At 43.2% G+C, this 16,831-nt stretch overlaps 1 protein-coding gene across 4 annotated transcripts in view; it reads left to right on the plus strand.

The window, feature by feature from the left end:
• The window catches only part of LOC116359735 (uncharacterized), a 35,884-nt gene that overhangs the window by 13,128 nt on the left and 5,925 nt on the right, over positions 1-16,831 (plus strand). For all 4 annotated transcript variants that reach the window (XM_031813130.1, XM_031813132.1, XM_031813133.1 and 1 more), the window contains exon 7: positions 1,091-1,213. In XM_031813130.1, the coding sequence (XP_031668990.1) occupies positions 1,091-1,213 (123 nt within the window). The remainder of the gene's footprint in view (positions 1-1,090; positions 1,214-16,831) is intronic.

Consider the following 16,831-nt stretch of genomic DNA (forward strand, 5'->3'; position numbering starts at 1 on the left):
ATTTTGCAGATGCTTTTGTCCTAAACCACTAACAGTCGTGTGTGTGTGTGTACATTATTAATATGGGTGGCCCCGAGAATCGAACCCACAATCCGCGAGGTACCTCAGGACTCCCATAGCCTAGTATTTCTAAATTGTATTAATAATAATAATAATAATAATAATAATAATAATAATAATAATAATAATAATAATAATAATAATAATTGTAATTATTATAGTTTTAATACTGTTAATCTGTAATAATAATAATAATTGTAATAATAATTGTAATTATTATAGTTTTAATACTGTTAATCTGTAATAATAATAATAATTGTAATTAATAATAATTGTAATTATTATAGTTTTAATACTGTTAATCTGTAATAATAATAATAATTGTAATTAATAATAATTGTAATTATTATAGTTTTAATACTGTTAATCTGTAATAATAATAATAATTGTAATGAATAATAATTGTAATTATTATAGTTTTAATACTGTTAATCTGTAATAATAATAATAATTGTAATTAATAATAATTGTAATTATTATAGTTTTAATACTGTTAATCTGTAATAATAATAAAAATTGTAATAATAATAATAATAATAATAATAATAATAATAATAATAATAATAATAATAATAATAATAGTAATTAATAATAATAATAATAATAATAATAATAATAATTGTAATTAATAATAAATAATAATAATAATAATAAATAATAATAATAATAATAATAATAATAATAATAGTAATTAATAATAATAATAATAATAATAATAATTGTAATTAATAATAATAATAGTAATTAATAATAATAATAATAATAAATAATAATAATAATAATAATAATAATAATAGTAATTAATAATAATAATAATAATAATAATAATAATAATAATAATAATAATAATAATAGTAATTAATAATAATTGTAATTATTATAGTTTTAATACTGTTAATCTGTAATAATAAAGTGTAGGCTACTTTCTAGTGCTGTACTGAAACCAAAAGACACTTGACTGTTTTGTTTTACTGTGAAGTGTGTGTCAGGAATTTTTTTACATTAAAGTTTGTCTGTACTTGGTTTGAAGGGAGACTTCCGGAGCTGTCCTTACATCGCTCTGAACCGCCAGGAGACTGACACCATGGAGTTCTTTAAGATCAAAACCCTGTCTGCTAATTCGCTGTGGGCTCTGCTGGGACACGCCCCTCAGGTTAGTGCACCCCGCCCCGCCACCGTCGTCGTGACAACCAGCGCATCATTATTGAGCTGTGATTGGTTGATGCTGTTGTGATTTTGCTCACTGACTGAAAGACTCAACACAAGGGCTTAGAAAGAGGAGTGGCTTGCCTCTACAACTCCTTGGCCAGAGGAGGATCTGAAATCGGGGGCAGAGAAGACTGAAAAGCATGTGTTAGGAATTGGGGTTTTAGGGTTCCCGAGTGGCTCAGCGGTCTAAGGCACTGCATCTCAGCGCTAGAGGCTTCACCACAGACCCTAGTTCGATCCCGGGTTGTATCACAACCGGCCATGATCGGGAATCCCATAGGGCGGCGCACAATTGGCTCAGCGTCGTCCGTGTATTTTCCGCTGCTCCAGTTGGCCTTTGTCCAAACCTGATAGTCACTCTGACCGAGTGCTTAGGAACCCTTACTGCTGTACTGAGATGGAACAGGAATTCAGCTACATTTCAATTATGGAATTCAGCTACATTTCAATTATGGAACTCAGTTACATTTCAACTATGGAACTCAGTTACATTTCAACTGTGGAACTCAGTTACATTTCAACTGTGGAATTCAGTTACATTTCAACTGTGGAATTCAGTTACATTTCAACTGTGGAATTCAGCTACATTTCAACTGTGGAATTCAGCTACATTTCAACTGTGGAATTCAGCTACATTTCAACTGTGGAATTCAGCTACATTTCAACTGTGGAATTCAGCTACATTTCAACTGTGGAATTCAGCTACATTTCAACTGTGGAATTCAGCTACATTTCAACTGTGGAATTCAGCTACATTTCAACTGTGGAATTCAGTTACATTTCAACTGTGGAATTCAGCTACATTTCAACTGTGGAATTCACACATCTTGCAGTGGTTACTTCATTCTTTTATTTTAAATGATATTTGCTCAGTTGGTAATATTATGTTGAATATTTCTGCTTCTTGATTCAGATTTCCGACTTACACAATACAATACAAACCAACTTTTTTGTCCATGTTACAACGAACAACAGAAATGTATTTTATAGCTGATATAGCTGTTTTGGGGGGAAGAGTAGGGTTGTGGCGGTCACCAAATTTCGTCGAACGGTGATTGACCCGTTAATTAACATAAACCCATTTAACATCTCCTGGCTTCCACACACAGCCCACAAGCCACTGATGCAGACCTTTGGAACATCTACATTTTAAAAAGTCTAATAAATCCATGTAATATAGTCTACCTACACCTTCACAATAAATCCATGTAATATAGTCTACCTACACCATCACAATAAATCCATGTAATATAGTCTACCTACACCATCACAATAAATCCATGTAATATAGTCTACACCTTCACAATAAATCCATGTAATATAGTCTATACCATCACAATAAATCCATGTAATATAGTCTACACCATCACAATAAATCCATGTAATATAGTCTACACCATCACAATAAATCCATGTAATATAGTCTACACCTTCACAATAAATCCATGTAATATAGTCTACACCTTCACAATAAATCCATGTAATATAGTCTGTCTACACCATCACAATAAATCCATGTAATATAGTCTACACCATCACAATAAATCCATGTAATATAGTCTACACCATCACAATAAATCCATTTAATATAGTCTGTCTACACCATCACAATAAATCCATGTAATATAGTCTACACCATCACAATAAATCCATGTAATATAGTCTACACCTTCACAATAAATCCATGTAATATAGTCTACACCATCACAATAAATCCATGTAATATAGTCTGTCTACACCATCACAATAAATCCATGTAATATAGTCTACACCATCACAATAAATCCATGTAATATAGTCTACACCTTCACAATAAATCCATGTAATATAGCCTACACCATCACAATAAATCCATGTAATATAGCCTACACCATCACAATAAATCCATGTAATATAGTCTACACCATCACAATAAATCCATGTAATATAGTCTACACCATCGTAATATAGTCTACACCATCACAATAAATCCATGTAATATAGTCTACACCATCACAATAAATCCATGTAATATAGTCTACACCATCACAATAAATCCATGTAATATAGTCTACACCATCACAATAAATCCATGTAATATAGCCTACACCATCACAATAAATCCATGTAATATAGTCTACACCATCACAATAAATCCATGTAATATAGTCTACACCATCGTAATATAGTCTACACCATCACAATAAATCCATGTAATATAGTCTACACCATCACAATAAATCCATGTAATATAGTCTACACCATCACAATAAATCCATGTAATATAGTCTACACCATCACAATAAATCCATGTAATATAGTCTACACCATCACAATAAATCCATGTAATATAGTCTACACCATCACAATAAATCCATGTAATATAGTCTACACCATCACAATAAATCCATGTAATATAGTCTACACCATCGTAATATAGTCTACACCATCACAATAAATCCATGTAATATAGTCTACACCATCACAATAAATCCATGTAATATAGTCTACACCATCACAATAAATCCATGTAATATAGTCTACACCCTCACAATAAATCCATGTAATATAGTCTACCTACACCATCACAATAAATCCATGTAATATAGTCTACACCATCACAATAAATCCATGTAATATAGTCTACACCATCACAATAAATCCATGTAATATAGTCTACCTACACCATCACACTAAATCCATGTAATATAGTCTGTCTACACCATCACAATAAATCCATGTAATATAGTCTGTCTACACCATCACAATAAATCCATGTAATATAGTCTACCTACACCATCACAATAAATCCATGTAATATAGTCTACACCATCACAATAAATCCATGTAATATAGTCTGTCTACACCATCACAATAAATCCATGTAATATAGTCTGTCTACACCATCACAATAAATCCATGTAATATAGTCTGTCTACACCATCACAATAAATCCATGTAATATAGCCTACACCATCACAATAAATCCATGTAATATAGCCTACACCATCACAATAAATCCATGTAATATAGTCTACACCATCGTAATATAGTCTACACCATCACAATAAATCCATGTAATATAGTCTACACCATCACAATAAATCCATGTAATATAGTCTACACCATCACAATAAATCCATGTAATATAGTCTACACCATCGTAATATAGTCTACACCATCACAATAAATCCATGTAATATAGTCTACACCATCACAATAAATCCATGTAATATAGTCTGTCTACACCATCACAATAAATCCATGTAATATAGTCTGTCTACACCATCACAATAAATCCATGTAATATAGTCTACACCATCACAATAAATCCATGTAATATAGTCTACACCATCACAATAAATCCATTATTTATTTTAGACAAGTCTAAAGAAAATGTAGTTTATTTCAGAAGAACAGAATAGCATACTCTGAGTTGTCCTTACGTTAGGGTCCTGATCTGGCTATGCCATGCGGCTGTGGGCTTCACCTAGTTCATTTAGCAGACAATATTTGCTTAGAATTCCGTGGCATTATTTTATGTTATAGTGTGAAGAAAACAATTGAACGTAGCTGAATAAAATGGAAAGGATATTTTCTCCAAACCATTTGAGGAAGGCGCACGTAGCAGAAGGCTTACGAGCGTGCATGTTTCATTAGCGGGATAACGCCATTTATCAGAAGGGACCGCAAATGTGATTATGCATCTAATGCTTTGTTATAAAGGTGCATTTTAATGGTGAAAATGACCTTCCCCCAAACTGGAAACTCACGCGCTGCAAATGTATCCCAGTTAGGCTCTACACCCCCAGTTAGGCTCTACACCCCCTTGTAAAGCGGATTAATGTATCCCAGTTAGGCTCTACACCCCCTTGTTAGGCTCTACACCCCCAGTTAGGCTCTACACCCCCTTGTAAAGCGGATTCATGTATCCCAGTTAGGCTCTACACCCCCAGTTAGGCTCTACACCCCCATGTAAAGTGGATTCATGTATCCCAGTTAGGCTCTACACCCCCTTGTTAGGCTCTACACCCCCAGTTAGGCTCTACACCCCCTTGTAAAGCGGATTAATGTATGCCAGTTAGGCTCTACACCCCCAGTTAGGCTCTACACCCCCAGTTAGGCTCTACACCCCCATGTAAAGTGGATTCATGTATCCCAGTTAGGCTCTACACCCCCTTGTTAGGCTCTACACCCCCAGTTAGGCTCTACACCCCCTTGTAAAGCGGATTAATGTATGCCAGTTAGGCTCTACACCCCCTTGTAAAGTGGATTAATGTATGGAAGTTAGGCTCTACACCCCCTTGTAAAGTGGATTAATATATGGAAGTTAGGCTCTACACCCCCTTGTAAAGCGGATTAATGTATGGAAGTTAGGCTCTACACCCCCTTGTAAAGTGGATTAATATATGGAAGTTAGGCTCTACACCCCCTTGTAAAGCGGATTAATGTATGGAAGTTAGGCTCTACACCCCCTTGTAAAGTGGATTAATGTATGGAAGTTAGGCTCTACACCCCCTTGTAAAGTGGATTAATGTATGGAAGTTAGGCTCTACACCCCCTTGTAAAGCGGATTAATGTATGGAAGTTAGGCTCTACACCCCCTTGTAAAGCGGATTAATGTATCCCAGTTAGGCTCTACACCCCCAGTTAGGCTCTACACCCCCAGTTAGGCTCTACACCCCCTTGTAAAGCGGATTAATGTATGGAAGTTAGGCTCTACACCCCCTTGTAAAGTGGATTAATATATGGAAGTTAGGCTCTACACCCCCTTGTAAAGCGGATTAATGTATGCCATGAGGTGTGATACCTCCTCTTTAATAGAGGCCATCACTCTGTTTTCTCACTCAATTGCATCGCCTATAGAAATGTTGCGCAACATTTCATCAATTCTTTTCATTATGTTTTACACAACATTTTGCACTGATGTCAGAGTGATTAGAGGGACAATAGAGTGCTGAGTACCAGGCAGTTATCAAGTTTGGTAGGCTATTAATGACCAGCAGTAGCATCAGAGCTTGGAGAAGCCTAATTACCGTGACTAAACGGTCACGTGAAATTTGACTGCCTTCATGACTCGTGACCACCGGTAATACGGTCACCGCAACAGTCCTAGTCAAGGGTACACATTGTTCTGAGGTCCCACCATACTGGGTCCAGTGACACAACATTGATCATAGGTCCCACCCTTCTGGGTCCAGTGACATGACATTGATCCGAGGTTCCACCATACTGGGTCATGACCTTAAGGCTTCCATTACAGATGTAGCCTACACCCATCTCTAGAGCCGCTGACCCGGACTGACCCAGACACACACGCTGTACGAGGCCCTACCAGCCCTTCCACTCGATCCAGTCATCAGTCTCCAGCGGACCCTAGCCCAGGACCCTAGCCCATAGCCCAGGACCCTAGCCCAGGACCCTAGCCCAGGACCCTAGCCCAGGACCCTAGCCCAGGACCCAGAGCCCAGGACCCAGAGCCCAGGACCCAGAGCCCTAGCCCTGCCCAGGGGGACTCGCTGTGTTACAACATATTATATTCTTAAATGGAGGCTGAATGGCTCTCCATAAGGCAAACCACCTTACACACACGCCGTTATCTCACTGTGGCCGTTATCTCACTGTGGCCGTTATCTCACTGTGGCCGTTATCTCACTGTGGCCGTTATCTCACTGTGGCCGTTATCTCACTGTGGCCGTTATCTCACTGTGGCCGTTATCTCACTGTGGCCGTTACCTCAGGTCCTGGAGATTACAGCTGTCCTCACTGTGGCCGTTACCTCACTGTGGCCGTTACCTCACTGTGGCCGTTACCTCACTGTGGCCGTTACCTCACTGTGGCCGTTACCTCACTGTGGCCGTTACTTCAGGTCCTGGAGATTACAGCTGTCCTCACTGTGGCCGTTGGCTCACTGTGGCCGTTGGCTCACTGTGGCCGTTGGCTCACTGTGGCCGTTGGCTCACTGTGGCCGTTGGCTCACTGTGGCTGTTACTTCAGGTCCTGGAGATTACAGCTGTCCTCACTGTGGCCGTTGGCTCACTGTGGCCGTTGGCTCACTGTGGCCGTTGGCTCACTGTGGCCGTTGGCTCACTGTGGCCGTTGGCTCAGGTCCTGGAGATTACAGCTGTCCTCGCTGTGGCCGTTACCTCAGGTCCTGGAGATTACAGCTCTCCTAGCTGTGGCCGCTACCTCGCTGTGGCCACTACCTCAGGTCCTGGAGATCACAGCTTTCCTCACTGTGGCCGTTATCTCACTGTGGCCGTTATCTCACTGTGACCGTTACCTCGGGTCCTGGAGATTACAGCTGTCCTCACTGTGGCCGTTACCTCACTCTGGCCGTTACCTCAGGTCCTGGAGATTACAGCTGTCCTCGCTGTGGCCATTACCTTGCTGTGGCCGTTACCTCGCTGTGGCCGCTACCTCAGGTCCTGGAGATCACAGCTTACCTCACTGTGGCCGTTACCTCACTGTGGCCGTTACCTCGCTGTGGCCGTTACCTCGCTGTGGCCGCTACCTCGCTGTGGCCGCTACCTCGCTGTGGGCGCTACCTCGCTGTGGCTGTTATCTCAGGTCCTGGAGATTACAGCTGTCCTCACTGTGGCTGTTACCTCGCTGTGGCCGCTACCTCACTGTGGCCGTTATCTCAGGTCCTGGAGATTACAGCTGTCCTCACTGTGGCCGCTACCTCACTGTGGCCGTTATCTCAGGTCCTGGAGATTACAGCTGTCCTCACTGTGGCCGTTATCTCAGGTCCTGGAGATTACAGCTGTCCTCACTGTGGCTGTTACCTCAGGTCCTGGAGATTACAGCTGTCCTGTGGCCGTTACCTCAGGTCCTGGAGATTACAGCTGTCCTCACTGTGGCCGTTACCTCACTGTGGCCGTTACCTCACTGTGGCCGTTACCTCAGGTCCTGGAGATTACAGCTGTCCTCACTGTGGCCGTTACCTCACTGTGGCCGTTACCTCAGGTCCTGGAGATTACAGCTGTCCTCACTGTGGCCGTTACCTCACTGTGGCCGTTACCTCAGGTCCTGGAGATTACAGCTGTCCTCACTGTGGCTGTTACCTCAGGTCCTGGAGATTACAGCTGTCCTGTGGCCGTTACCTCAGGTCCTGGAGATTACAGCTGTCCTCACTGTGGCCGTTACCTCACTGTGGCCGTTACCTCGCTGTGGCCGTTACCTCGCTGTGGCCGTTACCTCGCTGTGGCCGTTACCTCGCTGTGGCCGTTACCTCGCTGTGGCCGTTACCTCGCTGTGGCCGTTACCTCGCTGTGGCCGTTACCTCGCTGTGGCCGTTACCTCAGGTTGTCTTCTGTATTAAGTTTGATAGCAGCCCAATTTTTTGCACTTTCCTCATTTGGAAAAGTTTTCTGAAGAATGTGTTTGGTCCAGTAATAAAACACAAAGCATTATTTTATTTTTTCAACAGATGAAAATTGTGGTAGAAATTACCATCGTTTTCAGATTTATTTTCTCCATAATTGGAAAAAAGCTCTTCAAAGAAAAGCCAGTGATTGTTGAAATAATTATCTCCAGTGTGTCTAGAAACCCCTTGCCGCAGAGTGTGTAGGAGTCCTCTGAGCTTGGGCAATTACACAAAGACAAGTGCTGCGGAGTCCCAGGTGTCTGTTCTTCGCTATAGCAGTGCAGCACAACGGCACTGTACCCACTCACAGAGCACCAGACCGGTGATGAACGCTACCCTTTTTAATGTAACGGTGGCTAATTAAACTCCGTCGTTCTATTATCTCTGTCGTTCTATTATCTCTGCTGAGCGCCGAGCCACGGTGAAGAGTACGGCGGAGAGATCCCATGTCCGTCTGTATTGAAGATAACTCAATAGGCCTGGTGGATGTTATTCATCTGTCTACTGTGTATTCAGTCCATCCACCCCCTCCTCCTCCTTGTAGGACGATGCCATCATTCTCAAGCCCTCTTTTTGTTCATTGGGTGAAACAGTAACATGTGGAAATCCATGTTTTAGATGTAACACAATGGTTAGAAGATGAAGACGTCTGCAGTTGTAGTCAGATTTGACTATTAATATATTTGAATACGTTTACATCTTTTTTTTACCTTTTTTATTTAACTAGGCAAGTCTGTTAAGAACACATTCTTAGTTACAATGACGGCCTACCGGGGAACAGTGGGTTAACTGCCTTGTTCAGGTGCAGAAACCACTAGGCTACCTCCTACCCACTGTCCAGGGGCCACAGGTCTGTATCGTATCATATCCTACCCACTGTCTAGGGGCCACAGGTCTGTATCATATCCTACCCACTGTCCAGGGGCCACAGGTCTGTATCATATCCTACCCACTGTCCAGGGGCCACTGGTCTGTATCATATTCTACCCACTGTCCAGGGGCCACAGGTCTATATCATACTCTACCCACTGTCCAGGGGCCACGGGTCTGTATCATATCCTACCCACTGTCCAGGGGCCACAGGTCTGTATCATATCCTACCCACTGTCCAGGGGCCACGGGTCTGTATCATATCCTACCCACTGTCCAGGGGCCACGGGTCTGTATCATATCCTACCCACTGTCCAGGGGCCACGGGTCTGTATCATATCCTACCCACTGTCGAGGGGCCACAGGTCTGTATCACATCCTACCCACTGTCTAGGTACCACAGGTCTGTATCTACCTGCCCCCCCCCCCTAACCACTAGGCTACCTGCCCCCCCCCCCTAACCACTAGGTCTGTATCATATCCTACCCACTGTCCAGGGGCCACAGGTCTGTATCATATCCTACCCACTGTCCAGGGGCCACAGGTCTGTATCATATCCTACCCACTGTCCAGGGGCCACAGGTCTGTATCATATCCTACCCACTGTCCAGGGGCCACAGGTCTGTATCATATCCTACCCACTGTCTAGGGGCCACAGGTCTGTATCATATCCTACCCACTGTCCAGGGGCCACAGGTCTGTATCATATCCTACCCACTGTCCAGGGGCCACAGGTCTGTATCGTATCCTACCCACTGTCCAGGGGCCCCAGGTCTGTATCGTATCCTAACCACTGTCCAGGGGCCCCGGTAACATGCATACTAAAACACTCGTTGTATTGTAACGTTCTGTTATTGCTCTGAGTTGATGATGTCATCCCCGCAGTTGATTTCTCCATTGTCTGTCTATGCGATCTAGTCGTCCTAGGTTACGACTGTCTCCCAAAATGCCACCCTAATACCTAATGGGTCCTGGTCAGAAGTAGTGCACTGAATAGGGTGCGGTGTGGGACACACAGCGTAGATTCTAATTCCGAACCCTGTTCCCATCTGTTATGTTGAATCCCACATAAACCAGTTAACAGACACTTTGGCCCATTTCTTTTTCTGTGTGTGTCTGTTGTCTTGATAATCAGCCGTTAATAATGCTCAGCATCAATATGCTCTTTTTAAACCCCATTTTGCTTTAGTTAATGGAGTCACAGAGAGGCGGTCAGTGAATGCTCTGGGGGTTAATGACATTAAGACATGTTTGTAAAGGGCTAAATTAAATCAGTCGTAGATTGTAGCTCCGTCAAGTCATGCCAGACAACCAGACAACCCCATTGAAGAAAGAGAGCGGGGGAGAGGCAGAGAGGGGGGGAGATTCCTACTCTAACCTCCTCGCAGCAAATGCACTTTATGTTGTAGGGACATAAAGTAAGTGGGTCTGGGATGTGAATGGAGCTAAATGGTTATTGGTGCTAGCTGGGTCTCTACTGGCTTCCGGTTGGTCCTGTTATCCCTGTTGCTTCATCGGTTTACGCTGCTGCTGCTACTCTATCGTATATCCTGATGCCTAGTCACCTTACATATCCATCACTACAGTATCCCTGTACATTGTTAATATGGTACTGACCCTGTATATAGTCTCCTTCCCCCTATACATATCTACCTCCATCACTACAGTATCCCTGTCCCCTTACCCCTATACATATCTACCTCCATCACTACAGTATCCCTGTACATTGTTAATATGGTACTGACCCTGTATATAGTCACCTTCCCCCTATACATATCTACCTCCATCACTACAGTATCCCTGTACATTGTTAATATGGTACTGACCCTGTATATAGTCACCTTCCCCCTATACATATCTACCTCCATCACTACAGTATCCCTGTACATTGTTAATATGGTACTGACCCTGTATATAGTCACCTTCCCCCTATACATATCTACCTCCATCACTACAGTATCCCTGTACATTGTTAATATGGTACTGACCCTGTATATAGTCACCTTCCCCCTATACATATCTACCTCCATCACTACAGTATCCCTGTACATTGTTAATATGGTACTGACCCTGTATATAGTCACCTTCCCCCTATACATATCTACCTCCATCACTACACTATCCCTGTCCCCTTACCCCTATACATATCTACCTCCATCACTCCAGTATCCCTGTACATTGTTGATAGAAACTGGGGTTCAGGCTGGGAGATGGACGGCGCAGATAGACACTGGGGTTCAGGCTGGGAGACGGACGGCGCAGATAGACACTGGGGTTCAGGACTGACCTCCAGTCTTCATTGAGGAGATTACAGAGTAGTTTGGTTCATCAGGCTGACCTCCAGGCTACATGGAGATTACTGACTAGTTTGGTTCATCAGACTGACCACCAGTCTACATGGATCACCAGACTGACCCCCAGTCTTCATGGAGGAGATTACTGACTAGTTTGGTTCATCAGGCTGACTTCCAGGCTAAATGGAGATTACTGACTAGTTTGGTTCATCAGGCTGACCTCCAGTCTTCATGGAGGAGATTACTGAGTAGTTTGGGTCATCAGGCTGACCTCCAGTCTTCATGGAGGAGATTACTGAGTAGTTTGGGTCATCAGGCTGACCTCCAGGCTTCATGGAGGAGATTACTGAGTAGTTTGGGTCATTAGGTTTACCCCCGGTCCTGAAGTTATTGAGGGATGATGTTTTGGCAATGTGGAGATGATAGTTCTAGTGTATGGTACCTCCTGTATCTGATAGAGAATTGACTGTGAGGTGTGTCAGTGGGGAGGGTGAAGGTTATCAGTGTCTTGTTTTATATAGATGGATTTCAGAATTAACCTGGTAGAATCCATTGAAGGGTTTAAGGTAAACTGTCTGGGACCTGGTAGAATCCATTGAAGGGTTTAAGGTAAACTGTCTGGGACCTGGTAGAATCCATTGAAGGGTTTAAGGTAAACTGTCTGGGACCTGGTAGAATCCATTGAAGGGTTTAGGTAAACTGTCTGGGACCTGGTAGAATCCATTGAAGGGTTTAGGTGAACTGTCTGGGACCTGGTAGAATCCATTGAAGGGTTTAGGTAAACTGTCTGGGACCTGGTAGAATCCATTGAAGGGTTTAAGGTAAACTGTCTGGGACCTGGTAGAATCCATTGAAGGGTTTAAGGTAAACTGTCTGGGACCTGGTAGAATCCATTGAAGGGTTTAAGGTAAACTGTCTGGGACCTGGTAGAATCCATTGAAGGGTTTAGGTAAACTGTCTGGGACCTGGTAGAATCCATTGAAGGGTTTAAGGTAAACTGTCTGGGACCTGGTAGAATCCATTGAAGGGTTTAGGTAAACTGTCTGGGACCTGGTAGAATCCATTGAAGGGTTAGGTAACTGTCTGGGACCTGGTAGAATCCATTGAAGGGTTTAAGGTAACTGTCTGGGACCTGGTAGAATCCATTGAAGGGTTTAAGGTAAACTGTCTGGGACCTGGTAGAATCCATTGAAGGGTTAAGGTAAACTGTCTGGGACCTGGTAGAATCCATTGAAGGGTTCAGGTAAACTGTCTGGGACCTGGTAGAATCCATTGAAGGGTTTAAGGTAAACTGTCTGGGACCTGGTAGAATCCATTGAAGGGTTTAAGGTAAACTGTCTGGGACCTGGTAGAATCCATTGAAGGGTTTAAGGTAAACTGTCTGGGACCTGGTAGAATCCATTGAAGGGTTTAAGGTAAACTGTCTGGGACCTGGTAGAATCCATTGAAGGGTTTAAGGTAAACTGTCTGGGACCTGGTAGAATCCATTGAAGGGTTTAAGGTAAACTGTCTGGGACCTGGTAGAATCCATTGAAGGGTTTAAGGTAAACTGTCTGGGACCTGGTAGAATCCATTGAAGGGTTTAAGGTAAACTGTCTGGGACCTGGTAGAATCCATTGAAGGGTTTAAGGTAAACTGTCTGGGACCTGGTAGAATCCATTGAAGGGTTTAAGGTAAACTGTCTGGGACCTGGTAGAATCCATTGAAGGGTTTAAGGTAAACTGTCTGGGACCTGGTAGAATCCATTGAAGGGTTTAAGGTAAACTGTCTGGGACCTGGTAGAATCCATTGAAGGGTTTAAGGTAAACTGTCTGGGACCTGGTAGAATCCATTGAAGGGTTTAAGGTAAACTGTCTGGGACCTGGTAGAATCCATTGAAGGGTTTAAGGTAAACTGTCTGGGACCTGGTAGAATCCATTGAAGGGTTTAGGTAAACTGTCTGGGACCTGGTAGAATCCATTGAAGGGTTTAAGGTAAACTGTCTGGGACCTGGTAGAATCCATTGAAGGGTTTAAGGTAAACTGTCTGGGACCTGGTAGAATCCATTGAAGGGTTTAGGTAAACTGTCTGGGACCTGGTAGAATCCATTGAAGGGTTTAAGGTAAACTGTCTGGGACCTGGTAGAATCCATTGAAGGGTTTAAGGTAAACTGTCTGGGACCTGGTAGAATCCATTGAAGGGTTTAGGTAAACTGTCTGGGACCTGGTAGAATCCATTGAAGGGTTTAAGGTAAACTGTCTGGGACCTGGTAGAATCCATTGAAGGATTTAAGGTAAACTGTCTGGGACCTGGTAGAATCCATTGAAGGGTTTAAGGTAAACTGTCTGGGACCTGGTAGAATCCATTGAAGGGTTTAAGGTAAACTGTCTGGGACCTGGTAGAATCCATTGAAGGGTTTAAGGTAAACTGTCTGGGACCTGGTAGAATCCATTGAAGGGTTTAAGGTAAACTGTCTGGGACCTGGTAGAATCCATTGAAGGGTTTAAGGTAAACTGTCTGGGACCTGGTAGAATCCATTGAAGGGTTTAAGGTAAACTGTCTGGGACCTGGTAGAATCCATTGAAGGGTTTAAGGTAAACTGTCTGGGACCTGGTAGAATCCATTGAAGGGTTTAAGGTAAACTGTCTGGGACCTGGTAGAATCCATTGAAGGGTTTAAGGTAAACTGTCTGGGACCTGGTAGAATCCATTGAAGGGTTTAAGGTAAACTGTCTGGGACCTGGTAGAATCCATTGAAGGGTTTAAGGTAAACTGTCTGGGAGCTGGTAGAATCCATTGAAGGGTTTAAGGTAAACTGTCTGGGACCTGGTAGAATCCATTGAAGGGTTTAAGGTAAACTGTCTGGGACCTGGTAGAATCCATTGAAGGGTTTAAGGTAAACTGTCTGGGACCTGGTAGAATCCATTGAAGGGTTTAAGGTAAACTGTCTGGGACCTGGTAGAATCCATTGAAGGGTTTAAGGTAAACTGTCTGGGACCTGGTAGAATCCATTGAAGGGTTTAAGGTAAACTGTCTGGGACCTGGTAGAATCCATTGAAGGGTTTAGGTAAACTGTCTGGGACCTGGTAGAATCCATTGAAGGGTTTAAGGTAAACTGTCTGGGACCTGGTAGAATCCATTGAAGGGTTTAAGGTAAACTGTCTGGGACCTGGTAGAATCCATTGAAGGGTTTAAGGTAAACTGTCTGGGACCTGGTAGAATCCATTGAAGGGTTTAAGGTAAACTGTCTGGGACCTGGTAGAATCCATTGAAGGGTTTAAGGTAAACTGTCTGGGACCTGGTAGAATCCATTGAAGGGTTTAAGGTAAACTGTCTGGGACCTGGTAGAATCCATTGAAGGGTTTAAGGTAAACTGTCTGGGACCTGGTAGAATCCATTGAAGGGTTTAGGTAAACTGTCTGGGACCTGGTAGAATCCATTGAAGGGTTTAAGGTAAACTGTCTGGGACCTGGTAGAATCCATTGAAGGGTTTAAGGTAAACTGTCTGGGACCTGGTAGAATCCATTGAAGGGTTTAAGGTAAACTGTCTGGGACCTGGTAGAATCCATTGAAGGGTTCAGGTAAACTGTCTGGGACCTGGTAGAATCCATTGAAGGGTTTAGGTAAACTGTCTGGGACCTGGTAGAATCCATTGAAGGGTTTAAGGTAAACTGTCTGGGACCTGGTAGAATCCATTGAAGGGTTTAAGGTAAACTGTCTGGGAGGTATGAGTATTGATGAAAGTACATAATTGGTGCACATTAATGTTGTAAATAAACAAGATATTGAGTTTCTTAAACATATTATATATATTCCAACAGGAGACATGATAAATTACATCGTTTTTTCTCGCTACATGCTTCAACCCTCAGTGGTTCTGTGAGCTTTTGTGACCTACCACTTTGTGACCTACCACTTTGTGACCTACCACTTTGTGACCTACCACTTTGTGGCTGAGCTGTTGCTCCTAGACGTTTCCACTTCACAATAACAGCGTTGACCGGGGAAGCTTTAGCAGGGCAGGAAAAAATGTGTGTATACATGTATAGTTCCCAACTACATATAGGCTGATGGCTACACTGTTCCCCCAACTACATATAGGCTGATGGCTACACTGTTCCCCCAACTACATATAGGCTGATGGCTACACTGTTCCCCCAACTACATATAGGCTGATGGCTACACTGTTCCCCCAACTACATATAGGCTGATGGCTACACTGTTCCCCCAACTACATATAGGCTGATGGCTACACTGTTCCCCCAACTACATATAGGCTGATGGCTACACTGTTCCCCCAACTACATATAGGCTGATGGCTACACTGTTCCCCCAACTACATATAGGCTGATGGCTACACTGTTCCCCCAACTACATATAGGCTGATGGCTACACTGTTCCCCCAACTACATATAGGCTGATGGCTACACTGTTCCCCCAACTACATGTAGGCTGATGGCTACACTGTTCCCCCAACTACATATAGGCTGATGGCTACACTGTTCCCCCAACTACATATAGGCTGATGGCTACACTGTTCCCCCAACTACATATAGGCTGATGGCTACACTGTTCCCCCAACTACATATAGGCTGATGGCTACACTGTTCCCCCAACTACATATAGGCTGATGGCTACACTGTTCCCCCAACTACATATAGGCTGATGGCTACACTGTTCCCCCAACTACATATAGGCTGATGGCTACACTGTTCCCCAACTACATATAGGCTGATGGCTACACTGTTCCCCCAACTACATATAGGCTGATGGCTACACTGTTCCCCCAACTACATATAGGCTGATGGCTACGCTGTTCCCCCAACTACATATAGGCTGATGGCTACGCTGTTCCCCCAACTACATATAGGCTGATGGCTACGCTGTTCCCCCAACTACATATAGGCTGATGGCTACGCTGTTCCCCCAACTACATATAGGCTGATGGCTACGCTGTTCCCCCAGCCACATATAGGCTGATGGCTACGCTGTTCCCCCAACTACATATAGGCTGATGGCTACGCTGTTCCCCCAGCCACATATAGGCTGATGGCTACGCTGTTCCCCCAGCC

This window comes from Oncorhynchus kisutch, unplaced genomic scaffold (assembly GCF_002021735.2).
Source record: "Oncorhynchus kisutch isolate 150728-3 unplaced genomic scaffold, Okis_V2 Okis04b-Okis11a_hom, whole genome shotgun sequence".
Taxonomy (NCBI): domain Eukaryota; kingdom Metazoa; phylum Chordata; class Actinopteri; order Salmoniformes; family Salmonidae; genus Oncorhynchus; species Oncorhynchus kisutch.